Source organism: Nematostella vectensis, chromosome 11 (genome assembly GCF_932526225.1).
Source record: "Nematostella vectensis chromosome 11, jaNemVect1.1, whole genome shotgun sequence".
NCBI classification, from domain to species: domain Eukaryota; kingdom Metazoa; phylum Cnidaria; class Anthozoa; order Actiniaria; family Edwardsiidae; genus Nematostella; species Nematostella vectensis.
The window spans coordinates 11,778,227-11,802,433 of NC_064044.1; the positions used below are offsets into that span (position 1 = coordinate 11,778,227).

The 24,207-nt window shown below is 41.1% G+C and overlaps 3 protein-coding genes across 3 annotated transcripts; 2 read left to right on the forward strand and 1 right to left on the reverse strand.

The window, feature by feature from the left end:
• Positions 1-218: 218 nt before the first annotated feature.
• On the reverse strand, positions 219-5,453 carry LOC5518554. The gene is made up of 4 exons (XM_032363258.2): positions 5,344-5,453; positions 5,212-5,275; positions 1,158-1,397; positions 219-592 (listed from the first exon to the last, which is right to left on the reverse strand). The coding sequence occupies exons 1-4, from the start codon at positions 5,436-5,438 to the stop codon at positions 479-481; spliced, it is 513 nt and encodes a 170-aa protein (XP_032219149.2). The 5' UTR covers positions 5,439-5,453; the 3' UTR covers positions 219-478.
• A 7,748-nt stretch (positions 5,454-13,201) lies between these two features.
• LOC5514707 lies at positions 13,202-14,205 on the forward strand. Its single transcript, XM_048734584.1, has 2 exons — positions 13,202-13,492; positions 13,756-14,205. Exons 1-2 carry the CDS (start codon positions 13,205-13,207, stop codon positions 14,203-14,205), a joined length of 738 nt encoding a protein of 245 aa, XP_048590541.1. The 5' UTR covers positions 13,202-13,204.
• Positions 14,206-18,742: 4,537 nt separating this feature from the next.
• LOC125573891 lies at positions 18,743-19,343 on the forward strand. Its single transcript, XM_048734707.1, has one exon. It carries the CDS (start codon positions 18,910-18,912, stop codon positions 19,318-19,320), a length of 411 nt encoding a protein of 136 aa, XP_048590664.1. The 5' UTR covers positions 18,743-18,909; the 3' UTR covers positions 19,321-19,343.
• The last annotated feature ends 4,864 nt before the right edge of the window (positions 19,344-24,207 follow it).

Consider the following 24,207-nt stretch of genomic DNA (forward strand, 5'->3'; position numbering starts at 1 on the left):
AATTGTAAAGCGCTTTGGATCTATAGGAGAAAGGCGCTATATAAATCTATATTATTATTATTATTTTAAAAGTATATATGTCAAACACAGGTACCCCCCCCCCTTTCGAAATCATTATTCCTTGAACCTCCTCCCCCGGCCATTTCTGCCCTCCCACCCACTTGTGGGACCATTCCGCCCCCCCCCCCCCCCCCCCCCCAGTAAGGCGTATAGTACAGTAATATATGAATGCTTTTATTCCAATAAAAATATAAAAATACCAATCAACGTTACGTACATGCTCTGAGACCTTGCGTATTTTACTCACAAAACAGCCTGAGTCCACAAAAGCAGACGTGACTACACACAAAACTAAAGATTCATAAGAGTTGCAGCAGTCCCATTCAATAAGGAAACTTAAAACAAAATAAAAACAGTCCAAGGCCAGTCCATGTTTACGTGATGTCAATCTTTTGGTCCTTTCGCTGTGTTGTTCAGCTCACTTTGCAACTGAGTGGTCAAAGACAGGGATGTTATTGACTTTGCAGCCCTTCTGGTGGTAGGGACAATGACCAATTTTCGCGGCCGTTTTCTCGTTGATTTTCATCAGAGCCTGACCAAGATAAGAAGAAATCAATGTTAATGGAAAATTGACAAGTCTGCGCCCCCCCCCCCCCTCCTCCTCCCCCCTTATCATAAGAAATATTCTATCAAGGACGACGGCAACCAAGACACAAATGCTCGCAAACCATGCTCGAGGATCCATCGTAATTTGCGGGCGCCCCCAAGGGTCCACTAGCACAAAAGTGACTTTTGGGAGCGCCCGCAAAGTACGCTGGATCCTCGAGCATGCTCATAGCTAACAACCAATCAGGAAGCGAGATTATGCGCAAGTGTTGTAGACTATCCCTTTTTCCACAGGATACTTCTATAAGTGTGCAGATCAAGATTACTTGAAATTCATTACCGGAGCCAAATCGAATGGAAAGATGTGGGGATTTGGGGGGGGGGGGGGGGGGGGAGCATTGGGGGGAAAGCATTTGACGCTAGATGGATTTGTGAGTTCGAGCTCCCTTGGATTCTTTTAAATTCTGGTCTGAAGAGGTGTTCGCTTAAGCCGCCCCTTGACCCCGCCTGGACCCACTACTACGAGGACAAAGTTGTACAAACTCCCTAACCTGGAAGAACCTGGAGTGAGCGGCTTTCGCGGGGCACTTCTCCTTCATCTCCAACATCAAAGCACGCAATTCGTATGTGTTAGCAGCGCGCTCCTTAAAAGGGCAAATGAAGTTCCCTTTGCTGTCGCGGAACATGGGGCATTTGCCAGCCAAGCCTTTCAGACGCTCGTCCTTGTAAGGGCAGCCGCCATTTTTGAAAGCGGCGCAGTTTTTTATGATATAATCGATGGATACGTCTCCCTGAAAAAAAAAATTCTCATATACTTCTCTTCGCATGTTAAAATGGGCTGTGATAGCTACACCCCGGCTCTGCCATGCTGATCAGTCCTAAAGTGAATGAAAGCCATAACGAGTCGCACGCTCTTAGCAACGGAATTTTTGACCCCGGCCCCTGTGGAGATCGATGCTTTTTGAGCATCGATCTCCACGGGGAGCGTCGTAGGCTCGGCATTCCAGGTAACACTTCGATCCGCTTATCCCAATTACCTGTCAGAAAAATGACAATAATAAAGGTGCCTCAAATTACCTAGTATTCCAGCCATATGCGGCGGGTTTTCATTTTCGGTTATGTTAACTTTAGATTTTAGATATTTGATAACATCTTTTTTCGGGAGTCATAGATGTGGGTAAGCAGCGCGCATCGTAATTAAAGAAATAAGATTCAATCGCTAATATGGCCGATATGAGTCCCCAAGACGCGCCAAATATTTATGACATCGCGTACATGATTATTCGGGAAAACGTTTTATTTTATGGCCAAAAAATATAGAATACTTGCGTAGTTTAGAAAGGGGTGGCGTGAAAGATCGCGACCAAGGCCATAATTGAGATGAGGGAGTAGAGGAGAGGGGTCATGGTCGGAGTGCCTTGGGCTCTCAGGTATCAATGTACAGGACTGGGTCCTGATATAACGTGGCATATCCCTAAAGCTCTCAGGCACCTAAAGTACCAGGACTTTACTAATTGGATCCATTAAACAGGATAGCATAGCATTGATATATCCCTAAAGCTCTCAGGTACGCAAGTACCAGGACTCTATAAATTGGGTCAACCAAATAGGATATATGATAAGGAAAAACGTGGCATATCCCTAAAGCTCTCAGGCAACTAAATTACCAGGCCTTTACTATTTGGATCCACCAAATAGGATAGCATAGCATTGATATACCCCTAAAGCTCTCAGGTAAGCAAGAACCAAGACTTTAGGATATAGAGTAAGTAAAAACGTAGCACATCCCTGAAGCTCTCAGGTACTAAGTACCAGGACTCTATTAATTGGATCCACCAAACAGGGTAGCATAGCATTGATATATCCCTAAAGCTCTCAGGTACGCAAGTACCAGGACTCTATAAATTGGGTCCACCAAACAGCCAAATAGGATATATGATAAGGAAAAACGTGGCATATCCCTACAGCTCTCAGGCAACTAAAGTACCAGGACTTTACTAATTGGATCCACCAAATAGGATAGCATAGCATTGATATACCCCTAAAGCTCTCAGGTAAGCAAAAACCAAGACTTTAGGATATAGAGTAAGTAAAAACGTAGCACATCCCTGAAGCTCTCAGGTACTAAGTACCAGGACTCTATTAATTGGATCCACCAAACAGGATAGCATAGCATTGATATATCCCTAAAGCTCTCAGGTACGCAAGTACCAGGACTCTATAAATTGGGTCCACCAAACAGCCAAATAGGATATATGATAAGGAAAAACGTGGCATATCCCTAAAGCTCTCAGGTACTAAGTACCAGGACTCTATTAATTGGATCCACCAAATAGGATACAATAGCACATATAATAAACTTTTTTTCCTCCGACTCTCCCCCTCACCTCTGCCCCCTCTCTTCCTACTCAACTCCCTGCTTCTAAGAATCCAAAAGGCGACCGCGTTCTCGTCGATAGCGCGCAAATCTCATGCAGCACGGCGACCTTATCCTTACACTATTCGTGCTCGTTACTTTGAAATGTAAGAAAATGTAAGGGCAGACCCTGAAGAAGTCTTATTAAAGACGAAAATTTGGCAGAGTCGATTTCCAGTTTTTGGTGTATTACTGTAAAAATGAGATATCCTTAACTGTTGGAGCAGAAAACTTGATGCATACGAGCATCCCACATAACGTAAAAACAGAAAAACGGAAATCTCTATTGAGCGAGTTCCCGCAAGGATCGCCGCTTGATAGAAATACCACAAAAGGTTTCAAGACGCTCCTCAGTTAGAGGCCCAAAGGTAAAAAGCATTTTCCGACCGTTATTATTCGACCTCTCACCGCTTGATAGAATTACCACAAGCTTTCAAGACGCTCCTTAGTTAGAGGCCCAAAGGTAAATGGCATTTTCCGACCGTGATTATTCGACCTCTCATCGCTGTCTAGACTATCACAGCTTGGTCTTGGCTGATGTAAACATGGCTACAAGGATTAGCTTTTTTTCAAGGAGGGATATGGTTTTTGAAGCTTGGAGCTCGTGCCTCGCGCAAACGGCGCGATTTTCGTAAATTTTGCAGATTTTATTTATACAACTATGCTTTATCAGATTCCGCTAGATTCGCTCTTCTTGGAAATAAAGTTATTTTTTTTTTCATCCAATTAAATGGAAACAAATGTTGAAAATATAAATCTCGAAATTTGCGCGATGAAATTTTTTTCTAAATTCACTGTAACACCTAACAATACTCCAGCTTGAAGCACACGAATTGTTGGCTGTCAAACTTCGCGATTGATGGACCTTTATTTTACGCCAAAATCGTCCTCGCAATCTTTGAAAAAATAAATGCACACTTGCCTACAAAGATCCATCCCCGAATTTACGCCCCAAGCTAAGTCCACACCGTAAGGCAACTTGAGTAAGAGGGGCAAGAGGTTGCACAATAATTAATTACCCAGGGTATGCAAAATCAGACAGAAGAAGGGAAATTTCTTCTTTTTAACGAAATTCATAGAAATTCGTATTCGCATTTTTTGACCAGGCATTGTACAACTGTCATTTATTTATTACAAGTATTTCAATCTGCTTTTTAGGATTTTATTGGTTCATAATGCGTCAATCCGCAATTTAGTGTCAATACACCGCCAATCCGTAATAATACCTTCAGCTCGCTATATTCGGGCTTCCATATAGTATGAATAGAGGTATTTCGGACTGGTCGCTAGCCGTGCCATTAGAAAACCAAAATGGATAACGTTGTCGAATATTTCTAGGAGCAACTGCAGATACCCGTCCACAAAGAGTTAACAATGAGACTTCACACCTCGATTTCTATAGAACGAGGCAGTAAATATAAGGAAAATGCAAATAAGTGGACGGGTATTCTGCAGTTTAGCCTATTTCTAAAATCTATCAAGCAAGTTCAAACGTCGTATTATCTATGAGCCGTATAGTCAATGCAAATGCATGCAAATGGAGATGAAACAATCGACTTGATCATTTACATGCACTTGCATTAAGTACGGCTCATGGATAATACGATGTTTGAACTAAGCCTCAGTCAATAATGAAAAAGTGCTTATCACAAAACCAGAAAACAGGAGACTTTGGCAGTAGTTAAATTGGCCGAAGAGCCAATTCCAAACTGGGGGATGGTATTGGGTTTTTACTACAAGAAACGGCGAAAATGTTTTCGAAGATGTTTTCTCAGAATTAAACTATCGGTTCCACTGCATCTCTCATCGAAACCAAAACAACACGAGCAACAAACTGTAGGATTTGAAAGCTAAAGTTTTTTATTTTCATTTATCTATGTGCGCACACTGCGAACCAAACGGCATGATAGTCCATAGAATTGGAGAGGGTTCCAACTATCTTGTGTGTTGGCCACCGTTCGACTATCGTGTATTTGAACAAAACGGCTGAAATGTATCAGACAGAATAAATTTCAGAGTGCATACATGTCTGGCCAATTTTTTATTTCTGGCCAATTTGCGCGTCGCAAACAAGTCACATTTCAGCCAAATTAGAGGGAATATCCTGTACAAGTAAAAGTGAACGAAGACATAGATATCTTGGATATCCAACATTAAACATAATCGTTCCCTGATATTGTGCAACTTACTTTGTCGGCCATTTTCTTTGTATGTGATGCTGTCGATGCTTCTTCGAAACCTCTGACGCCCAATCTGCACAGGGAAAGAATGCATGTAGATTTATACCTGCTGCTGCTGGCAATCATTTTGACTCCGCCTACCTCAGCCTGCTTTTCTCTTTAGGGTGTCTCACAAACCAATTATTTGATATCTGATTGGACGGCGACAATGCGGAATCTGAAAAAGTGGACCTCATTTTTCCGGAGGGGTGGAGGGGGGGGGGGGAGTTCTCTGATAATGATCTGACCACACCCGAAAGAACAAAGACCTTTTTATGTCTTTGCAGTATCTCCGCGGGACGTTTATTGTCATTTGGCTACATGCCAGAGTAATCTAGCTTATGCTTTAGTAGTAGTAGACCTTCGGCCGTGGGCGGCAGCGACTGCCCTGTAATAATATCAGGTGATTGTTGGACTATGAACCCTATAAAATTACAAGTAGTAAGCTCCATCTGCTTTGAACACTAAAACAAGACAAAGGCCAAGGGGAATCCTAAAATAATCAAAAATCAATCTCTATTGAGCCACCAGGGCGGACTCCAAAGGGTCGCCGCAAGATTCAAATACCACAGTTAACGTTTTCAAGATGTTTTTAAGGCCCTGCCTACTTGATTACGGAATCGGATGAATTCGCAACTTTTTCGTTCCGTAATCGAAACGTTTTCCGCCGTAGAGAGTTGCGAATTCGCCTTAATCGTCGTATTATTCATGTGAACGATAGCCGTATCCTGCAACGATAAAGTGGTGGATTCATTCGATTCCTTATTTGTGGGCTCAAGGGTGTCTAAGAGACTCACTATTTGATATTATTTTACGGGGGGAGGGAGTTAAAGATTTTCCCATAGACAAATTTCAAGTTAGACCTTAATCTCAAGGCGATTTAACTAATCTATTATCATGACATGTTTTAACGGGTCATGAGGGGTAAAACGGGAATCGTGATTCGCATTGGATTTAGATCTGGGACTGAAAAAAAAGAGACTGGAAATTGAGACTTTCTTTAGGCGCTATTTCTGCTCGACTATCACTGAATAAACACGAAGGTGCAGTTTCAACTCTAGAATTCTACAAGCAATAGAACAATGTCGTCCTCACGTGCCAAGGGAACACGAGTTACGGACATACCATGGTGTCACTTGACGTTGGCCATTGAATCCTATTTACTTTGCAAGGGCGCTAGGGGCATAGGGGCGTTTTTCTGCCCAAACGTGCTAAGAAACACACCAAGCCCCTTTTTCTAAATGAGCTTTCTAAATGAATTTCGGCTTGCATGGCCAAGGGAGCACGGATTTGTGATAACTCCTCACCGGCATTTTCGCGGTTGTTCGTTTCCTAGTTCACCACTTTATTCACGTACTTCTATGAGGATCCCATGAATAACAGGTATCGCAGCATCTGACTTTCATGTTTCCACCGGCACCGCTGGACATATTTGCCTCAATTGAAGTTGTTGTATGTCGGCTCCCTATGAGGGCTATCACTTTCACAATTGTGAGAATGTGATCATATCCAGCTTTCAGATACTTGCTTTGGGGCACGCACTTTTTTCATGAACCTTGCATAAGCGTTTCCCCATCTGTTTGTACCAAAATGGTCGTCAAATAAATGGTCGAGATTACAAAACTGCAATAGCGCTTATATAGATAAGACATTCTATAAGGCATCTTTAGGACTTTTTGAAGCTGGAAAATGTAATCAAGGATTACTTTTAACGAGCGGTTAGCTTACTTGCGGTGTGCTTGCGACGGGAGCGTGACTTTTACACGAATTTATTAGTTTTTGAATGGCCTTCTTGCCTTTATATCGTACCGCAAATAAAGACGGCCCAAGCTAGTTGAACGTGTACATTACGTGTTTGTGCGCAAAATATTTAAGGTAATATATGCAACACAAAACTTTCTTTATCACAAAAAGCGAATATCCAATTTTTTTAGAGAATAGGATTGTACCAAGGGAGCACAGCAGAATGTGCTACTTAACGCGCGATTGATATTATTACGAAAATTAACCACTTTAATGTAACACCTCATGTGTGTCTGTTTTGTAGGAGTCACCAGTTGCGTTGTTGGGGGTGAGTTCAAGGTGCGCTGGTCACATAATTTACTAAATGGTACAGCAGATTCCTAAGCCTGCTTGCAGGCGGTACTCGGTGTTATTATCGCGGAAAACCCTCTCCGTTCGGTGATCGGGCGCAATCGACAGTGCTGAATAACGTATGCGCATGCGCGTGTTCTGGCGAAAACAAACAAAATCTCAGTGTTGAATCGTTCGAGTAAAGGTACGAAAGGCTGACTTCAGTCGCTGTTTTGACTTACTGTACAGCATTAAAACCATACTGTACAAAAGATGACAGATTTGTTTCATAATTAGGTGGAGTCATAAAGTCATAATTAGGTAGGAGTCATAAAGAAAATTTTACCCTTAGGTTTGATCTAGTTTTCTTAGCATTCGCCAAAATGTGACAGTTCGCCGGTAAAATGCCGCCATTTCAAAACAAAAAGGCTGGTTTAACCGCGCGGTACTGGAACTAGTCTTGTGTTTTTCAGCACTGTCGGCGCCATCTTGTATTTTAAGACGAGTGGGCGAGCGCAAAAACGGACGCAGGGCAGGGGGGAGAGGGGCGAGACCTCACGTCAACTCGGATTCGATCGAGAATTGATGCTTAGCTGCTGTGGTATTCTCCAGTAAAGCCGCGTTCAAATTTCAGATATCACTGCGAACGATTGCTAAAGTGACAGCCGGCTTCACAGAGAAATCCTATGGCGATTTTGATTGGCCATTTGACGTTTGTTGTCTTTGACAGTTGACACGAGATCGACTGATTGAGATTTAACAGAAAGTCTTACAAACTGTTACAGGAAGTGTGATTTGTATTTTGGGGGGGTCGGGTCATGGTAGACACCCTAAGGGATAGCAGATTTCCAGAAGACCCTAAGGGATAGGGTCACTTGGGGCGAATTTTATATCCTAAGGAATAGGATGAGCATATGTACACTTTATTATGGAGATTTCCCCTCCCCGGATTAAAAGCCAAGATAGGAGGGATCAACCTCTATCCACAGGCGTACCATCCTAGAGGGAGGGTTGATGCTTGTACTATCTGTGGTACTGGGAGAGGGATGATGTTTGTACTATCTGTGGTACTGGGGGAGGGATGATGTTTGTACCATTTGTGGTACTGGGGGTGGGATGATGTTTGTACTATCTGTGGTACTGGGGGAGGGATGATGTTTGTACCATTTGTGGTACTGGGGGTGGGATGATGTTTGTAATATCTGTGGTATTGGGGGTGGGTTGATGTTTGTACTATCTGTGGTACTGGGGGTGGGATGATGTTTGTACTATCTGTGGTACTGGGGGTGAGATGATGTTTGTACCATTTGTGGTACTGGGGGTGGGGGTGATGTTTGTACTATCTGTGGTACTGGGGGTGGGATGATGTTTGTACCATTTGTGGTACTGGGGGTGGGGATGATGTTTGTACTATCTGTGGTACTGGGGGAGGGATGATGTTTGTAATATCTGTGGTACTGGGGGAGGGATGATGTTTGTACCATTTGTGGTACTGGGGGTGGGATGATGTTTGTACTATCTGTGGTACTGGGGGTGGGGATGATGTTTGTACTATCTGTGGTACTGGGAGTGGGATGATGTTTGTACTATCTGTGGTACTGGGGGAGGGATGATGTTTGTACCATTTGTGGTACTGGGGGAGGGGTGGGATGATGTTTGTACTATCTGTGGTACTGGGGGAGGGATGATGTTTGTACTATCTGTGGTACTGGGGGTGGGATGATGTTTGTACTATCTGTTGTACTGGGGGAGGGATGATGTTTGTAATATCTGTGGTACTGGGGGAGGGATGATGTTTGTACTATCTGTGGTACTGGGGGAGGGATGATGTTTGTACTATCTGTGGTACTGGGGGAGGGGTGGGATGATGTTTGTACTATCTGTGGTACTGGGGGTGGGATGATGTTTGTACTATCTGTGGTACTGGGGGTGGGGATGATGTTTGTACTATCTGTGGTACTGGGAGTGGGATGATGTTTGTACTATCTGTGGTACTGGGGGAGGGATGATGTTTGTAATATCTGTGGTACTGGGGGAGGGATGATGCTTGTACCATTTGTGGTACTGGTAGAGGGATGATGTTTGTACTATCTGTGGTACTGGGGGAGGGATGATGTTTGTACCATTTGTGGTACTGGGGGAGGGATGATGTTTGTACTATCTGTGGTACTGGTAGAGGGATGATGTTTGTACTATCTGTGGTACTGGGGGAGGGATGATGTTTGTACCATTTGTGGTACTGGGGGAGGGGTGGGATGATGTTTGTACTATCTGTGGTACTGGGGGTGGGATGATGTTTGTACTATCTGTGGTACTGGGGGAGGGATGATGTTTGTACCATTTGTGGTACTGGGGGTGAGATGATGTTTGTACTATCTGTGGTACTGGGGGTGGGATGATGTTTGTACTATCTGTGGTACTGGGGGAGGGATGATGTTTGTACTATCTGTGGTACTGGGGGTGGGATGATGTTTGTACTATCTGTGGTACTGGGGGAGGGATGATGTTTGTACCATTTGTGGTACTGGTAGAGGGATGATGTTTGTACTATCTGTAGTACTGGGGGAGGGGATGATGTTTGTACTATCTGTGGTACTGGGGGAGGGATGATGTTTGTAATATCTGTGGTACTGGGGGAGGGATGATGCTTGTACCATTTGTGGTACTGGTAGAGGGATGATGTTTGTACTATCTGTGGTACTGGGGGAGGGATGATGTTTGTACCATTTGTGGTACTGGGGGAGGGGTGGGATGATGTTTGTACTATCTTTGGTACGTTGGATGGGATGATGTTTGTACTATCTGTGGTACTGGGGGAGGGATGATGTTTGTACCATTTGTGGTACTGGGGGAGGGGTGGGATGATGTTTGTACTATCTGTGGTACTGGTAATGGGATGATGTTTTTATTATCTGTGGTACTGGGAGAAGAATGTTTGTATTGTCTGTGGTACTGGGGGTGGGATGATGTTTGTACTATCTGTGATACTGGGGGTGAGATGATGTTTGTACTATCTGTGGTATTGGGGGTGGGATGATGTTTGTACTATCTGTGGTACTGGGGGTGGGGGTGGGATGATGTTTGTACTATCTGTGGTACTGGGGGTGGGATGATGTTTGTACTATCTGTGGTACTGGGGGTGGGATGATGTATGTACTATCTGTGGTACTGGGAGAGGGATGATGTTTGTACTATTTGTGGTACTGGGGGTGGGATGATGTTTGTACTATCTGTGGTACTGGTAATGGGATGATGTTTTTATTATCTGTGGTACTGGGGGAGGGATGATGTTTGAATCATCTGTGGTACTGGGGGAGGGATGATGTTTGTACTATCTGTGGTACTGGGGGTGGGGGTGGGATGATGTTTGTACTATCTGTGGTACTGGGGGTTGGATGATGTTTGTACTATCTGTGGTACTGGGGATGGGGATGATGTTTGTACTATCTGTGGTACTGGGAGAGGGATGATGTTTGTACTATCTGTGGTACTGGGGGTGGGATGATGTTTGTACTATCTGTGGTACTGGGGGTGGGATGATGTTTGTACTATCTGTGGTACTGGGGATGGGGATGATGTTTGTACTATCTGTGGTACTGGGAGAGGGATGATGTTTGTACTATCTGTGGTACTGGGGGTGGGATGATGTTTGTACTATCTGTGGTACTGGGGGTGGGATGATGTTTGTACTATCTGTGGTACTGGGGATGGGGATGATGTTTGTACTATCTGTGGTACTGGGAGAGGGATGATGTTTGTACTATCTGTGGTACTGGGGGTGGGATGATGTTTGCACTATCTGTGGTACTGGGGGTGGGATGATGTTTGTACTAACTGTGATACTGGGGGGTGGGATGATGTTTGTACTAACTGTAGTATTGGGGGTGGGATGATGTTCATGAGGAGCTCTGATAGGGAAAAAAGTGACGTAAGGGTGAGTTCAAACCATCCTTACACTCGAGATGGTGTTTTAATCCGCAACACCTTTAAGCGGCCTGGCTTTATGCGCTTGACATCTCACAGGGTGTAATGTTACCGCTAATGGGTCCTTGTTTATATTTCTATCAATATCTAGTCAAACAGTTTTCAGTAGCGAAGCATAAATAACTACATTCAAGGAAAGTAAATGTTAAACTGATAATAACAGCAACAATAGGAAGAAATCATTTTAATACTCTATAACTTTAAAACAGTATTTACAAAACGTTATTTATGAACAAAACACTAAATGAATGCAATTAATATCAACCGAGTAAAGCAAACGTTTCTGTTAATAGGCGTGTTGTATCTAGTAATCAAAACTTATTTATTGCCGTTTCGTTAGCCGACTCTATAATCCGGAAAACGGATATTTCAGGCTTTCTAATTTAGGGCGCATCTCACTCGACTGCTTTGTCGCTAGCTGTATCGCCGGAATCACGGATAGATTACGTAATAAAGTTTGCAAATTATGTGTGATTCGTAATAAACAACTTAAAATTACATTATGCCATGGTCACCATCCTTTATTGTCGTTCTTCATTGGTTTTCCATTAGCCAATTAATTGTTACAGTACTTGGGAGCATATTTCTTTTTTGTATCGCTCAAAAATCGTAGCATCGTTGTTTGCCACCATCTTGGATGTATTTGGAAAAGGATCATGGGTAGTTTTGAGCCCAAACTGCCAGCTGCCGTTTTTTCAAACATAGCGTTTTCAAAGAAGAAAAAAAGGAAAATTATTAGGGTTTTTTCGTTAATGGACACATATGAGTTGTTGTAATCTTTACTCTGTACAAAGTAGCAGGTGCGTACCCAGGATTGGCTGAGCGGGGTGCGCGGTCATAGGAATCATATGGAAAAAGCATAGCATTTGAAGATTTCTTCATAAGAAATGACACCCACCCGCAAAGGGGGCACCCCCCTTTGTATGTGCCTGGCTCCAGCCGCCTATTTCCCAAGCACAGCCTGCTACTCTAAAAGTTATTGAAACCCCTGTATGGTTTATGTTAGAAACTGTGTATCCTTGATATCCCAAGATTTAGCATTGATAAAACATTGGTGATTGGCATGATAAGCTGGAATTCCGGTAGTTTGTCATTGCTTTTAATGAAGGCAGTTTTAGTACTATAACACCAAGAGGCCTACCGTCTCGATTCATACCTTCATTTTAGAGTAAATCCAACTTTGGTCAAAATTTTTATAAAATATAACATTTTGAAGCGAGTTTTCGTACCCCAAGTTGTGCAAAAAATACAGCGATGTTTTGTATGGAAATTTTTACTTCCCACTGTTTTTTTATCTCAAGGTCATAAACCCATTCTTCCCCAGTTATTCGTAATCTATGATTGGGCTTTTTAAAGAATGACTAGAATATAAACATAAGAAATCCTAGGTACGGTAAGTGGTTTAATTTTCAAAGCTGCCTACATAATGTTTTATTTTTTATTAAAAGCACAAAAGCCTGCAACTGAGAAATGAAGCATTGTTTGTTGCAAATCCACAAAGATACATTCCCACTGAAATTTGTCAGGAAAAATATTTGATTTTAGTGCACTGTACGAATTATGATTAAAACAAGTTATTTTATTTACTTTTTACAGACACAGCAGTAATATGATGCACTGGATGCTACGGGCTGGTCAAGGAGCAAAGAAGAAGAAGATACAGTAGTTTGCCATATGATTTACTACCTTTTTTTGTAATTGCTAAAAGGTTATTTGGGGATGTTTTGTATGCGCTAATGTTTACTGTTTACTGTTTACTGTATTGTTCCCATTAACCACTTACTGTGGCCTATGCTGTGACAAACATACACCAGTCACTAGATCATGTTATGCTTTGAAAACTTATTTCAAACATACAATATCATATCCTTTTGTGATTATATGTTATCTTGCACCCTTCAAGGCGATGCCCAACTTGCCACAGAAGAACCTCGGTGAGGATGGGATCCTTCTTTGGGGAATTCCAAAGGATACGCCTTGCTACTATGGTAGAGGCGATTCACCACTGGGCGAAAAAATAAAGCAGAAGACATCTGCAGAGATGCTTGGAATAAGCGAGCGAGTTGTAGGGAAGATATCGTCACGTCTGAGGGATATCTGCGCCGAGGACTTAAGACGACGCCCTGTTATTCCTTTTGGTGGGCCAGGCATCATTTGCGAGATTGATGAGAGCTTATTCAACCACAAAGCAAAGGTAAAGCTCAAGGAAGCTCAATTCCACCAATATGTATGTTCAAGCAACAAAAAGGTGTGGGCCTCCCCACTTTACTGAACGGATTTATATATCAACGTTTTTTTTTTAACCAACGGGTTTCAGGCGGTACATAAGCAACCGACAACAAGTTTGTTGAACAGTTTAAGGTTTTATTTGATTAAATATTTAGATATTGATAAATGAAGTCACTTAGCTCCCAATTACTATAACACAGAACTGGAACTGTCTACCTATGATTACAGTACAACCGCGGGAGACGACCGGCAGATGCCTATTGGGTGTTCGGAGTACTCTCCACAGAACATTTCCCTTCAAGAGGCTACTTCCGGGTGGTACAGAGAAGGGATGCAGCGACACTCTTGCCAATCATCGAACAGGCGCTGCTGCCTGGCTCGACTGTACACACGGATGACTGGGCAGCATACCGTCAACTACAGGCCCGATTGCCAAATGTGGTAGCGGACCACGGGGTTGTTGTACACCGGTATAATTTTGTCGACCCAATTACCGGTGTACTAACCCAACACGTGGAGTCTGCATGGAACCGCCTAAAAAGTGTTATCAAAGAGCGGCGGGGTGTGAGGCGGGGAGACTTGCAGAGTTTCCTGAACGAGCAGTGCTGGAGAGTCTGGCGCACCTCCAACAGGAGAACATTCTATCTTTTTCTAAGCGTTTTCCTCTCTAATAACTAATAAACATTTCAAGAACGAATCATCTACAATAAAATATTGAAGCTTAAAGTATTTTGTTTTATATATAAGCTTACAATTTGCCATTGTTTGCTCCTGTCGAGGAGCGCCTTTGCCCTATACAGCATAGCCAATGGAATGAAAACCAGGAAAACCACGCCGTTAGATGAAAACTTGGCTACAATGAGCCCCTGGCAAGGGTGACACCTCGGGCTTGGTCCCGATAATACCACATCTTGTGGGGGGACCAAGATGCCCTCATTTAACCTCTCGAACTAAAATAATACAGCCACAAAGCTGACATAAACACACCTTTCAGTCTCCAAGCCTCGATTGAAAGTTACACGACTTTGTTACAAATAGAATCTTGGTACAACCTTGTCTGGTCAGCATAACAAGGTATCTAGGGCTGGAGGGTGGTTTGGTGGGTGGGTTTGGGGGGCGTGAAAACTCTTATCAGGGTACCAAAGAGGGGGTCTCAGTGAATTGTGAATAAACCAACTTGTGTAACTAAGCGAATGGATAAGGTTTCGAAACCATAGCGATAAACGGTTCAGCGAAATCATTTAGTAGCTTTTGAGTAAAAACTCTAAAGATCGTTGTTTTCAACTCTGATTTCTGAGCTTTGCAAGAAAGTTTGAGATACCAATTTTTATTGTATTTTTCAAGTTCACTCGAATTGGTTGTTTCATCGCGGGCGTTAATTTCCAGTTACGATGTACTTTACGGGGAGCGTGAAGAATGTAATCTTATTTTTCGTTTTATTACTAACTAAATAACGGATCTAGATCATTGCTAACAAGGTAAAAGGCTAATTAATTAGGGTTAAGCTATTTTAACTTTCAAGCCAATGCAATACGCAATACAAAAGTCATCTTTATTTAAAAAGGGTTGCATTTCAGCTCCAACAACCGACGCACATCTAAGCCAAGATGTACATGCTTTATTAAATTTCTGAGTCGCATGATACCAAAAATCGGACTCACTAGACTATACTAGCGGCATCCAAAGACTACAAAGGCCTGCCATTGTGGCCTTCAATCGATTTCCTTTCTTTTTATAAACGCGCACAAATATAGACTCACGCACACATTCCACGCACGCACAACAAAAGAAAACCCAGTAAAGCCCATAAGTTAAATATTAGGGAATATTAATATAGTGAAATATTAAACCACATCATGGGGTATCGTATATCTGTGTTTATTATCTGGTATTTTCGGATCCGTATTTTCTACCCGATGCTTTATCCGGTATTTTTTACCCGATGTTTTATCGGGTATTTTTACCCGATGTTTTATCGGGTATTTTTACCCGATGTTTTATCGTGTATTTTTACCCGATGTTTTTACCCGATGTTTTATCGGGTAATTTACCCGATATTTATTATCGGGTTTTTACCCGATGTTTTGTATCTACCCGATTACCGGGTACGGGTTGGTTTTCTTTTACCCGTTGTTTTACCGCCGTGACCCTAAAGCTCAATTGGTCCCTACTTTGTGTGGTTATTGTAAAACGTAGAGTCACGAATTAAAGCTTGTTCAAGTGTAATAAACAAATGTAATACCACTATAGCAAGCCTGCCAGCTCTTCAGTGAATTTATTCGGAAATTACTATTTTTCAGAGTTTCGGGATTTCTGTGGAAGAGGAAAATGAGAGCCGGTAGTAAAGGCCTGCCTTTTTTATGTTCTCTGTTCGCTGACGAACGGGCTCATCAAATAGTGACAAAATCTAAAATAGGTTTAGGCTTGTCCCTCGAATGGGACGCCGCATCCATTTCAGAAACAAAGTATAATAATAATAACAACAACAACAACAACAACAACAACGACAACAACAACAACAACAACAATAATAATAATAACAACAATAATAATAATAATAATAATAATAATAATAATAATAATAATAATAATAATAATAATAATAATAACAATAACAATAACAATAACAATAACAATAACAATAACAATAACAATAACAATAACAATAACAATAACAATAACAATAACAATAATAATAATAATAATAATAATAATAATAATAATAATAATAATAATAATAATAATAATAATAATAATATGTGCATTTATATAGCGCTTATACCAACCATGTTCTAAGCGCTTTACATTTAAAATCCTAATGTATTAAGAGTGTCCCATCTTGGAACTGAGGAACACAAGCTTCTAGTAAGCTCACATACGTTCAACAAGTCAAATTCAGGGCCGAGAAACAGAAAGATAGTATCCATGTCTCGACCGGGAATCGAACCCGTTTCAGCAAAGGTGAGAGGCCCCATACGCTGACGCGACACGCCTCTAAGTATGCTAGAGAGTTTTTTGCTCGACGACAGAGATGTTTGAGGGATTTTACCAACCGGCTTTGTTAAAAGCTTTATTTATTACTAAAGTATTTGTTAGCGCCATGAGCATCATAAGTCTGGCGGTAAAAGACCGAATATTTAGTCATTTGTCCGCTCTTAGGATATACGAAAAGATCAAGGAGGCAGAAAGCCTCCGCCTCTAGTTAGAGAGACAGCTTCAGACTTTAGAGACTCAGCTTCAGACTTAAGCTGAAGTGTATAAATATATTTATTTTCCAATAATAACTTGGAACTTCGAATACCCGTTATTTCACTCACACTTTACAATGGGAAGTGTGCTTAGATTTGTTGTTTTTGTTTGTATTTCGTTATGTGTGAGTTTCTCTAAATTCAAGGGAAACTATTATATGACATATATTACGTCTTAAGAAAGGAAATTTTTAAGCAAATATTGGATAGTGAAAGCAAGATAAACTTTACTTAAAAATTGGCAATGAAATTGCACGAAAAAAAACTGACTCTTTAAGTTTAGGCAAAGTAAAATGCAGATAAATCGATCGAACGTGATACTTTCTATTGGGATATATCATCAATTAGGACGGTTAAGTTATGATTGGCCGAGAAATACATCATGTAATTTTTTACATAGACATTGCAAAAAGTAAAGAAAGATAATACATACGGTATCCTCCTAAATCCTCCCTGAGGAAGCGGTTAACCTCTCTCAAACTTTCACACTTGACCTAGAAGCTTCGCTTCTCGGATAATTGTTTATTTTTCGTACAATTTCTTATCCTTGGACATTATCCGCCGATATCACAACCGCCAGAAGGTGTTTATTTACCAAATATCGTCCAGGTACTCTCGCCCGTCTATTGCATGCTTACAAGGGTAATCGATAGGAAAAAATTATACGGGATATAGAAAATTATAAAAATATATAGTATTTAATCGTCATTTGGGGAACCTTATCGGGAACAGGTGCAATAGGGAAATCAGAGTACGGTTCCGTGACCCCTTCTGGTGTATTTGAGAGGCGTTTCTCAACCAACGAGGTAATAGCACAAACAAATAATTATATAAAAAGAAAATACGGAAATAACTTCACTAAGTAACACGCTGTAACATATTATTCTTAACTAAGAATGTGTATGATCTTCTTTAGCTCCTATACCAAGTGGCGCAAGCCAACTTTTGCCACAACAGGATTCAACAACAGGCCTTACTACCTTACTACCTAACTAACTTGAATAATGGTATTATGCGACTACTGATTCTATTTAACTTAATATATAGCTTGTCTGTAGCCATTATCTCCTGTAGCTATCTAATACCATAGTATTTTAAACACAGATATAATAGCGTTACCTAAAAACATTTAAAAAAGGTTTAGCCTTCGACAGCCTCTTTTGGGTACCGTTAAAGTCAAAGGATCGCAAGCTAGACATCATAAGTGTTGGAAGGCTTGCATTTAAGTGTGCAATGAATTGTGATGCATTATTTGATCAGTAAAGCTCATAAAAAGTTAAAATTGCGATCAATAGGAGTCAAAAAAGCTTAGAAAATTTAATGCATCTCTAACTAGGTTTTAATCGCAAATCTCACAATTGTCGCTGCAGAGATTTGTTTTATTTAAAAATCGCCTCTATTTTAATAGCAAGGGCATACAACGAGCCCCTCTGCCAGAGAAATATTAAAATGGCATTTCTGGGAAAAAATATATGTTCCTTTTTCCCAGGAGGGACCCTTTTTCCCCAGCCAGCATTGGTTAGACATTTAAGCACATGAATTATTGCCCGTATAACCCATCGGGGCGATTTTCCTAAGCATCCGCTCAAGCGCCCCAAAAAATATTCGTAGCACAACAAGTTTAAATCACATTTTTAAAATTCTACATTTATACGAATATTTTTTATTTCTTTTTTTTTTTTTTTATTCTATCTGCGGTCACCCTCGGGACCGCTTAATAGAGGTTGACCGCTTAATAGAGGTTTCGCTATTTTCGCCCCTAAATTAGCGTAAATCGGGCTGTAATTATACGTAAGAACTTTTTATTATAATAAACAACAGTAACAATCATGTTAGCCCTAAGACGGGGCCTGATGCATTCCAATTTGATCCAGAAATGTTTGAAACCGCCTAGTCAGTTTGTTTTTGCCTATACGGCTCTTGTGGCTTTGCCCAATTCTATGGCATGAGCTACTTTCGTTATGTAAAGTAAATGAGTGCGTTAAGGTGATGTTACACGCGTCGTTTCCGTCGATATCCGTCATTAAGCGTTTGCGCGATTTTGGAAGTCGAATCAAAAACTCGCAGTGCGTTGCCGTACCTAAAAACTCACAAATCTGACCCAGTTGCATTCATTCGGGGATACCATGAATACATGACTGAGTGGGAACCAGCACTAGAAGATGTTTACAAACTTATGCGGGAACCAACTAACATAAAGAATCCGAATGCTGTTGCAATCGTAAGAGAAAAAGCCGACAAAACGGTGATGAATGGAGACGGTCACCCGAATACTCTAGTTGACGATTACGAAGTTATCAGGCATATTCCCAAACTGATGTCAACGTGGGTTACCAAATATCTCAAGAGACCTACGAACTGTGAGAAAGTCGTAGTCAAAGGGAAGTGGGTGAACAGAGGTGGTGGCTATGGACTCGAGATTCCTTGTGAATACATATTTGAAGGTGACAGTTTTTCTTCTAGCTGGCTAAAGCGGAAATTGTTAATCGAGGAATTTGATGCGACTGATCCGCACAAGACCACACAAGTCTCACAAGACGATTAGCCATAGTAATTAGATTAGACAGTTAAAAATATGACGTGCACTATCTGTTGTCATGCTGACAAATATTGATGATGACCGTTTAATAGAGGTGAAAAACAATGAAATCAACCAATTGGGACCCTCCTTTGATGACCGCGTCCGCTTTATATAGGTGACCGCTCAATAGAGGTCAAATTTACAGTAAACATAAGGGGGAAAATTCGGGACTTTGGTAAATGACCGTTGAATAGAGGGTGACCGTTCAATAGAGGGCCGCTTAATAGAGGTTCGACTGTATCAGTATATATAGCTCTTAATTTTAGTATTTACAGATATATATATTTTCTTCCTCTCATTTCGATGTTTTGGTTGTGGCCCCATATTAGTCCGGACTTCGTTTCCTGAGCTAGACGGTCTCCGACACTTTAATAAAGTTTATCATCATCATCATCATCCTCGCTCCTATTCCTTTCTAAGACCCCACACTCAAACAGTCTCTTGCATTAACGTCGGGACGAAAGCCGCGGGTAACCAGTCCATCTCTCGTCACTCCCCGACCATGCAAGGGCAAGCAGACTTGAGTAACACCCCTAAAGCTTCCGTCTTTTTCTCCCGTCGTGACCTTTTGCGTACTTTCCACCGCTCTCACTACGTTACACCATCGCGCTCGCGTCACTTGGAAATGTCAACACCTTGTCGCGCGTCAGACCAACTTCATCTTTTGTAGAACCGTCCGTCCCCCTGGCGCTCCTCGTTACGATCCTCGCAAGGCCACCAGAGTACGTCTCGCGTCTGGGCCAGCCATGACCAGTGTGTTGAGAACCGTTGTAACAAAAACTTACTTACACACAAACTAAAAACTTAATGAAAACCTACGCCATAGAATCGACTTGCATCCCACTTCTGATGCACCAAAATGTAACCGTCGGAACTTGACATTTACCGTGCGGTTACGAAGAATGTAGAAACAAATGCAATACTGAAAGCAAAACTATCAGGTTCTGACACCAGCCAAAAAGTAGGGAAAAATAAATGGAATGAAACGAAAACGATGGAGCGAAAGGCAACGTGAAAACGAATACATGATGCAAGGCATTGACTTATAAGGGTTTATCAACAAATTAAATAATAAATTTTAAGTGATAACAAACATAGTCAAATTCCGAGAAAAGGTAACCTAAACCAAAAGCTAGTTTTGTAAACAAAGTACTTACAACCGGTAAATCAAACTGAACACGACTGACATGACAGGCCCGTACGGACAGCGCTCTAAGCTTGTAGCTTATCTCTGCTGACTGTCTTCTGCAACTGCATTTCTCGCTCCCGCATCACGCCTCGCAAGCAATGCGCCTACTTTGCTCAACGGTACTAAAAAACTACTAACAGATACTGTAAAAACAGCCGCTTTTATACTCGCTTGGGGACGCGCATTTTTCTAGGGACGCTAATATTTACTACCGTTCAAATTACTCAGCGTCCATTGTCCGGTCAAATTTAGAAACTAATCTTCCTGGGAAATGGTTAAAGGACGCTTACTTGATTCAATTAGCACTATCAAGCTATTGATACTAATCTAAAGGAATTTGAAACATGTTGAAAGTAAATTCCTAAACGTGTACGGATCGAATTAGAATCACGTTTGAGAAACAATCAGTAAAATCCGTAAAATAATTATAATCGCAATCCAAAAATCGCTTACTTAAAATCTTTGCAAAATCTAAAATAACCCAAAATACCACCCGGTCACACATACTAAAAAAAAGTCGTCACTAATTAAGACCCCGTGGGTAGATAGACTTACTCCGATAAGCCCACTGACCTTTCCTTAAGTTTAGCCTCAGAGTTACACTATCTATGAGCTGTACTGTAACTACTAAGACCGAAATGTCGCAATAAAAAGGTTGATAGATAATAATGTCATCCTTAAGGTTACGGAACAGTTTCGTGTGGACAGAAATACCGAAAATACGATTTTTACATTAACTGAATCCCTACATTAAATACTACCATATTCTGGAATCATATTAACGGTAGCGATTTTATTTTAGAAAATATAAGCGAAAAACGTTTTTAGGAGAATTGATGACATGACACATTTCGCGTTTTAATCTTTTAATCCTGTTATCATTAGCGAACGCTCATCCGGGAACTTACTCGAATTTGCCCGTTACCGAGCAACGAGCCAAGAGTGTTGTGATTTGTTTCATCGGCGCTCGCTCACACTTCGGTTACTCTGTTCTGCAATTTTCGATCATTTTTAGTATATATAGAAGAATCCTTGGGAAGGTAGAAAAGCCAAGACTGGACCAAAGAAACGGATAAAAGAGAAGTCCCCAAGCCCCTAAAACAAACTTGTTGCCCGTGTTATAATCAGAAGAACGCGAACGACGGAGTTTCTGCGATAACGAGAAAGATACTCCGTGCAATGCTGGCTATGATAGCGATAGCAAAGATTATCCAGAGAAGTCTTAGTCTGAGAAGTCTGAGTCTTCCCGCGTGTTTGGCTTTTTTCTTTGCCTATGTCTACGATTTCCTAGTTTGTTGCTCTTGTCAAAAGCGCGTGTAACACTTGATAAGCGTTTGTTTTCTTCGGAAACGCAACACAGCAGCGTCGAACCCTATTGGCTAACGTGCGTGTCGCGATTAGGTGTGAAGTGTTATAATCCGGAAAAGGGATTAAGCATCAAGGAATCTTTAGAAGCGCATTACGGCAAAACAAAAAATCGACCAAAACACGCTAAACTTTTGAATTTATGAACCATATAGATTGCTCGGAATTGCATAAAATTTGGCAGGTAGACAGAGCAATACCTCGCTAACAAAAGTGTGTGTACAGCCATTAAAATTCTAAATCCATCGAAAGTTATCGGAATTTGATCGCCGGATATTGCTGAAATTTGCATACTGTAACTTTGAAATATAATTACTTTTGAATGAAACTAGATATATAAAATCGAAGACACACTATTGTTAACAAGCATGTGCTGATTGAAATAAGACATTTGGCGTCAGTTTTGACACACGGGGCATGGTACCTAAATTCTTCCAAAGACACCTATATCGTTTTAGGTTCTACTGATATTTTAAAAAAAAAGTTTCCTTTAAAGCAATAAATAACAAACATAGGTAGATTCTTCATTCTATAATGATTAATTTGATAACTCGTTTGTATAGTTTTAATAAATTGTGCGCGCCTTAATCATTTTTTTCCGGGACCATGGCGCGAAACTGTTCCGTAACCTTAATTAACTCTCTCACTAACCGATAATCTAGGGTGCTATTCAACCTGACACTGAATTTTATCTTCTACAACTGTCGGGACAGGTCTTCAATGGACTATATTCTCGACAGTTTCCAATTTATTCAGATAAGCCATAGTAAATTGTCAGCCTAGTGAGTTCACAGTATCCTATATTTGTTTAGAAAGGGCAAGCGATTCTGAATTGAACTCTTGTGTCGGAATTGAATGCTTTTTCCTTACTTGTATACACAATCAAATCACGTTTTTAGTGTAAACAAGCAAGAAAAACTTTCTTTTTCAACAACAAAGCTCAATTCACATTCGCCTTCCCTTTCTTAACAAACATATAATATTTTGAGCTCACAAGGTTGACAATTTACCGTGATATTTATGCATATTCGACAAATATAGAATACTTTGAACTCACTAGGTCGACAAGTTCTAAGGTTTATTTGAAAACTTGGGCATTTAGTCCATTGAGGGACCTTTCCCTACTGTCGGGGATTATAGCCACTGTGGTAAAAAAAATATTGGACCCTAGTCGCCGTTTTTTTCGTATTCACAGCATAATAAACTCCTCTTTGATTTATTTGGACGTTCGAAAGCAAAATGGCGGCCGCGAATCGAGGCATCGCCTAAAAGCACCGACAAAACACCTGTGAGAGGGTTACTTCCAGCAAAGAAAATTCATTAGCAAAGCAGTTGAAGTGACCAGTTAAATGTGATATTTTTCTGGTGACATGCTAAAAATAGGGCTAAACGAAAAGAAAATTTGCCCTTCAGGGAAAACCCCCACGGAAACCCGTCGTATGGCAATAAAACTTTGCGTGTTAGTATTCAAGTCCCAAACTACTGATGTATTGAGAAACCCGAGAAACCCGGAAATTAAGAGTTTGGTGATACGGGCACTTTAAAGATATAGTTTAAAGATACCACGCAAAATCTGACTGGACAATGATCGTGATAGCCAAATTTGGATTTAAACAGCTCAATAAAAGTAACTTTTCAATCGGCAATAAAAATAAATGGAGTATTTGGTCAATATTAGACGAAACGTCTTGCAAGTCGGTCTCTGAAAGAAGCGGTGAACTAACGAAGAGCGAACTAACTAAAAGCTAACTCACTCATGCTAAAATCTTGCGAAAATGAACCTCTAGTTCTCTAAAATTCCTTTTCCGCCCCTTCCTCGCTGATTTCCACAGTTTTTGCCAGTCTCTTTTCCCACTTTCTTCGCTAGTATGTTCAGGGGGGGGGGGGGGGGGGGTAAGTGGGTCCCTGCACCACTTTTCACGATTTCCCTAAATTGGAAATCACGTTTCACGATAAACTGATAAACTGACGACAAGGATCAATCTTTACTCGGATATCAAGATTCACGCTGATAGAATTTCGACATTCAAGAATCACGGCGAAGGTAGCAATCACGGATCACGGTTTTCAATTTGTCCTTTTCACGATTCAAGATAAATAAAAAAGGCCGTTCACAAATCACGAAAATAACTCTTACCGCCCCTGTATGTTATAAATATGGATGACAAGCACAAGCGAAGCGATTATCTCGAACGGGTAACCTTTACCTCTTTAACCTTTTGCGACAAACAAAACCAAAATTAAACCTCCAAAAGACCGCCCCTCGTCAAGAACGACGATGACATGAAGAGGAGAGA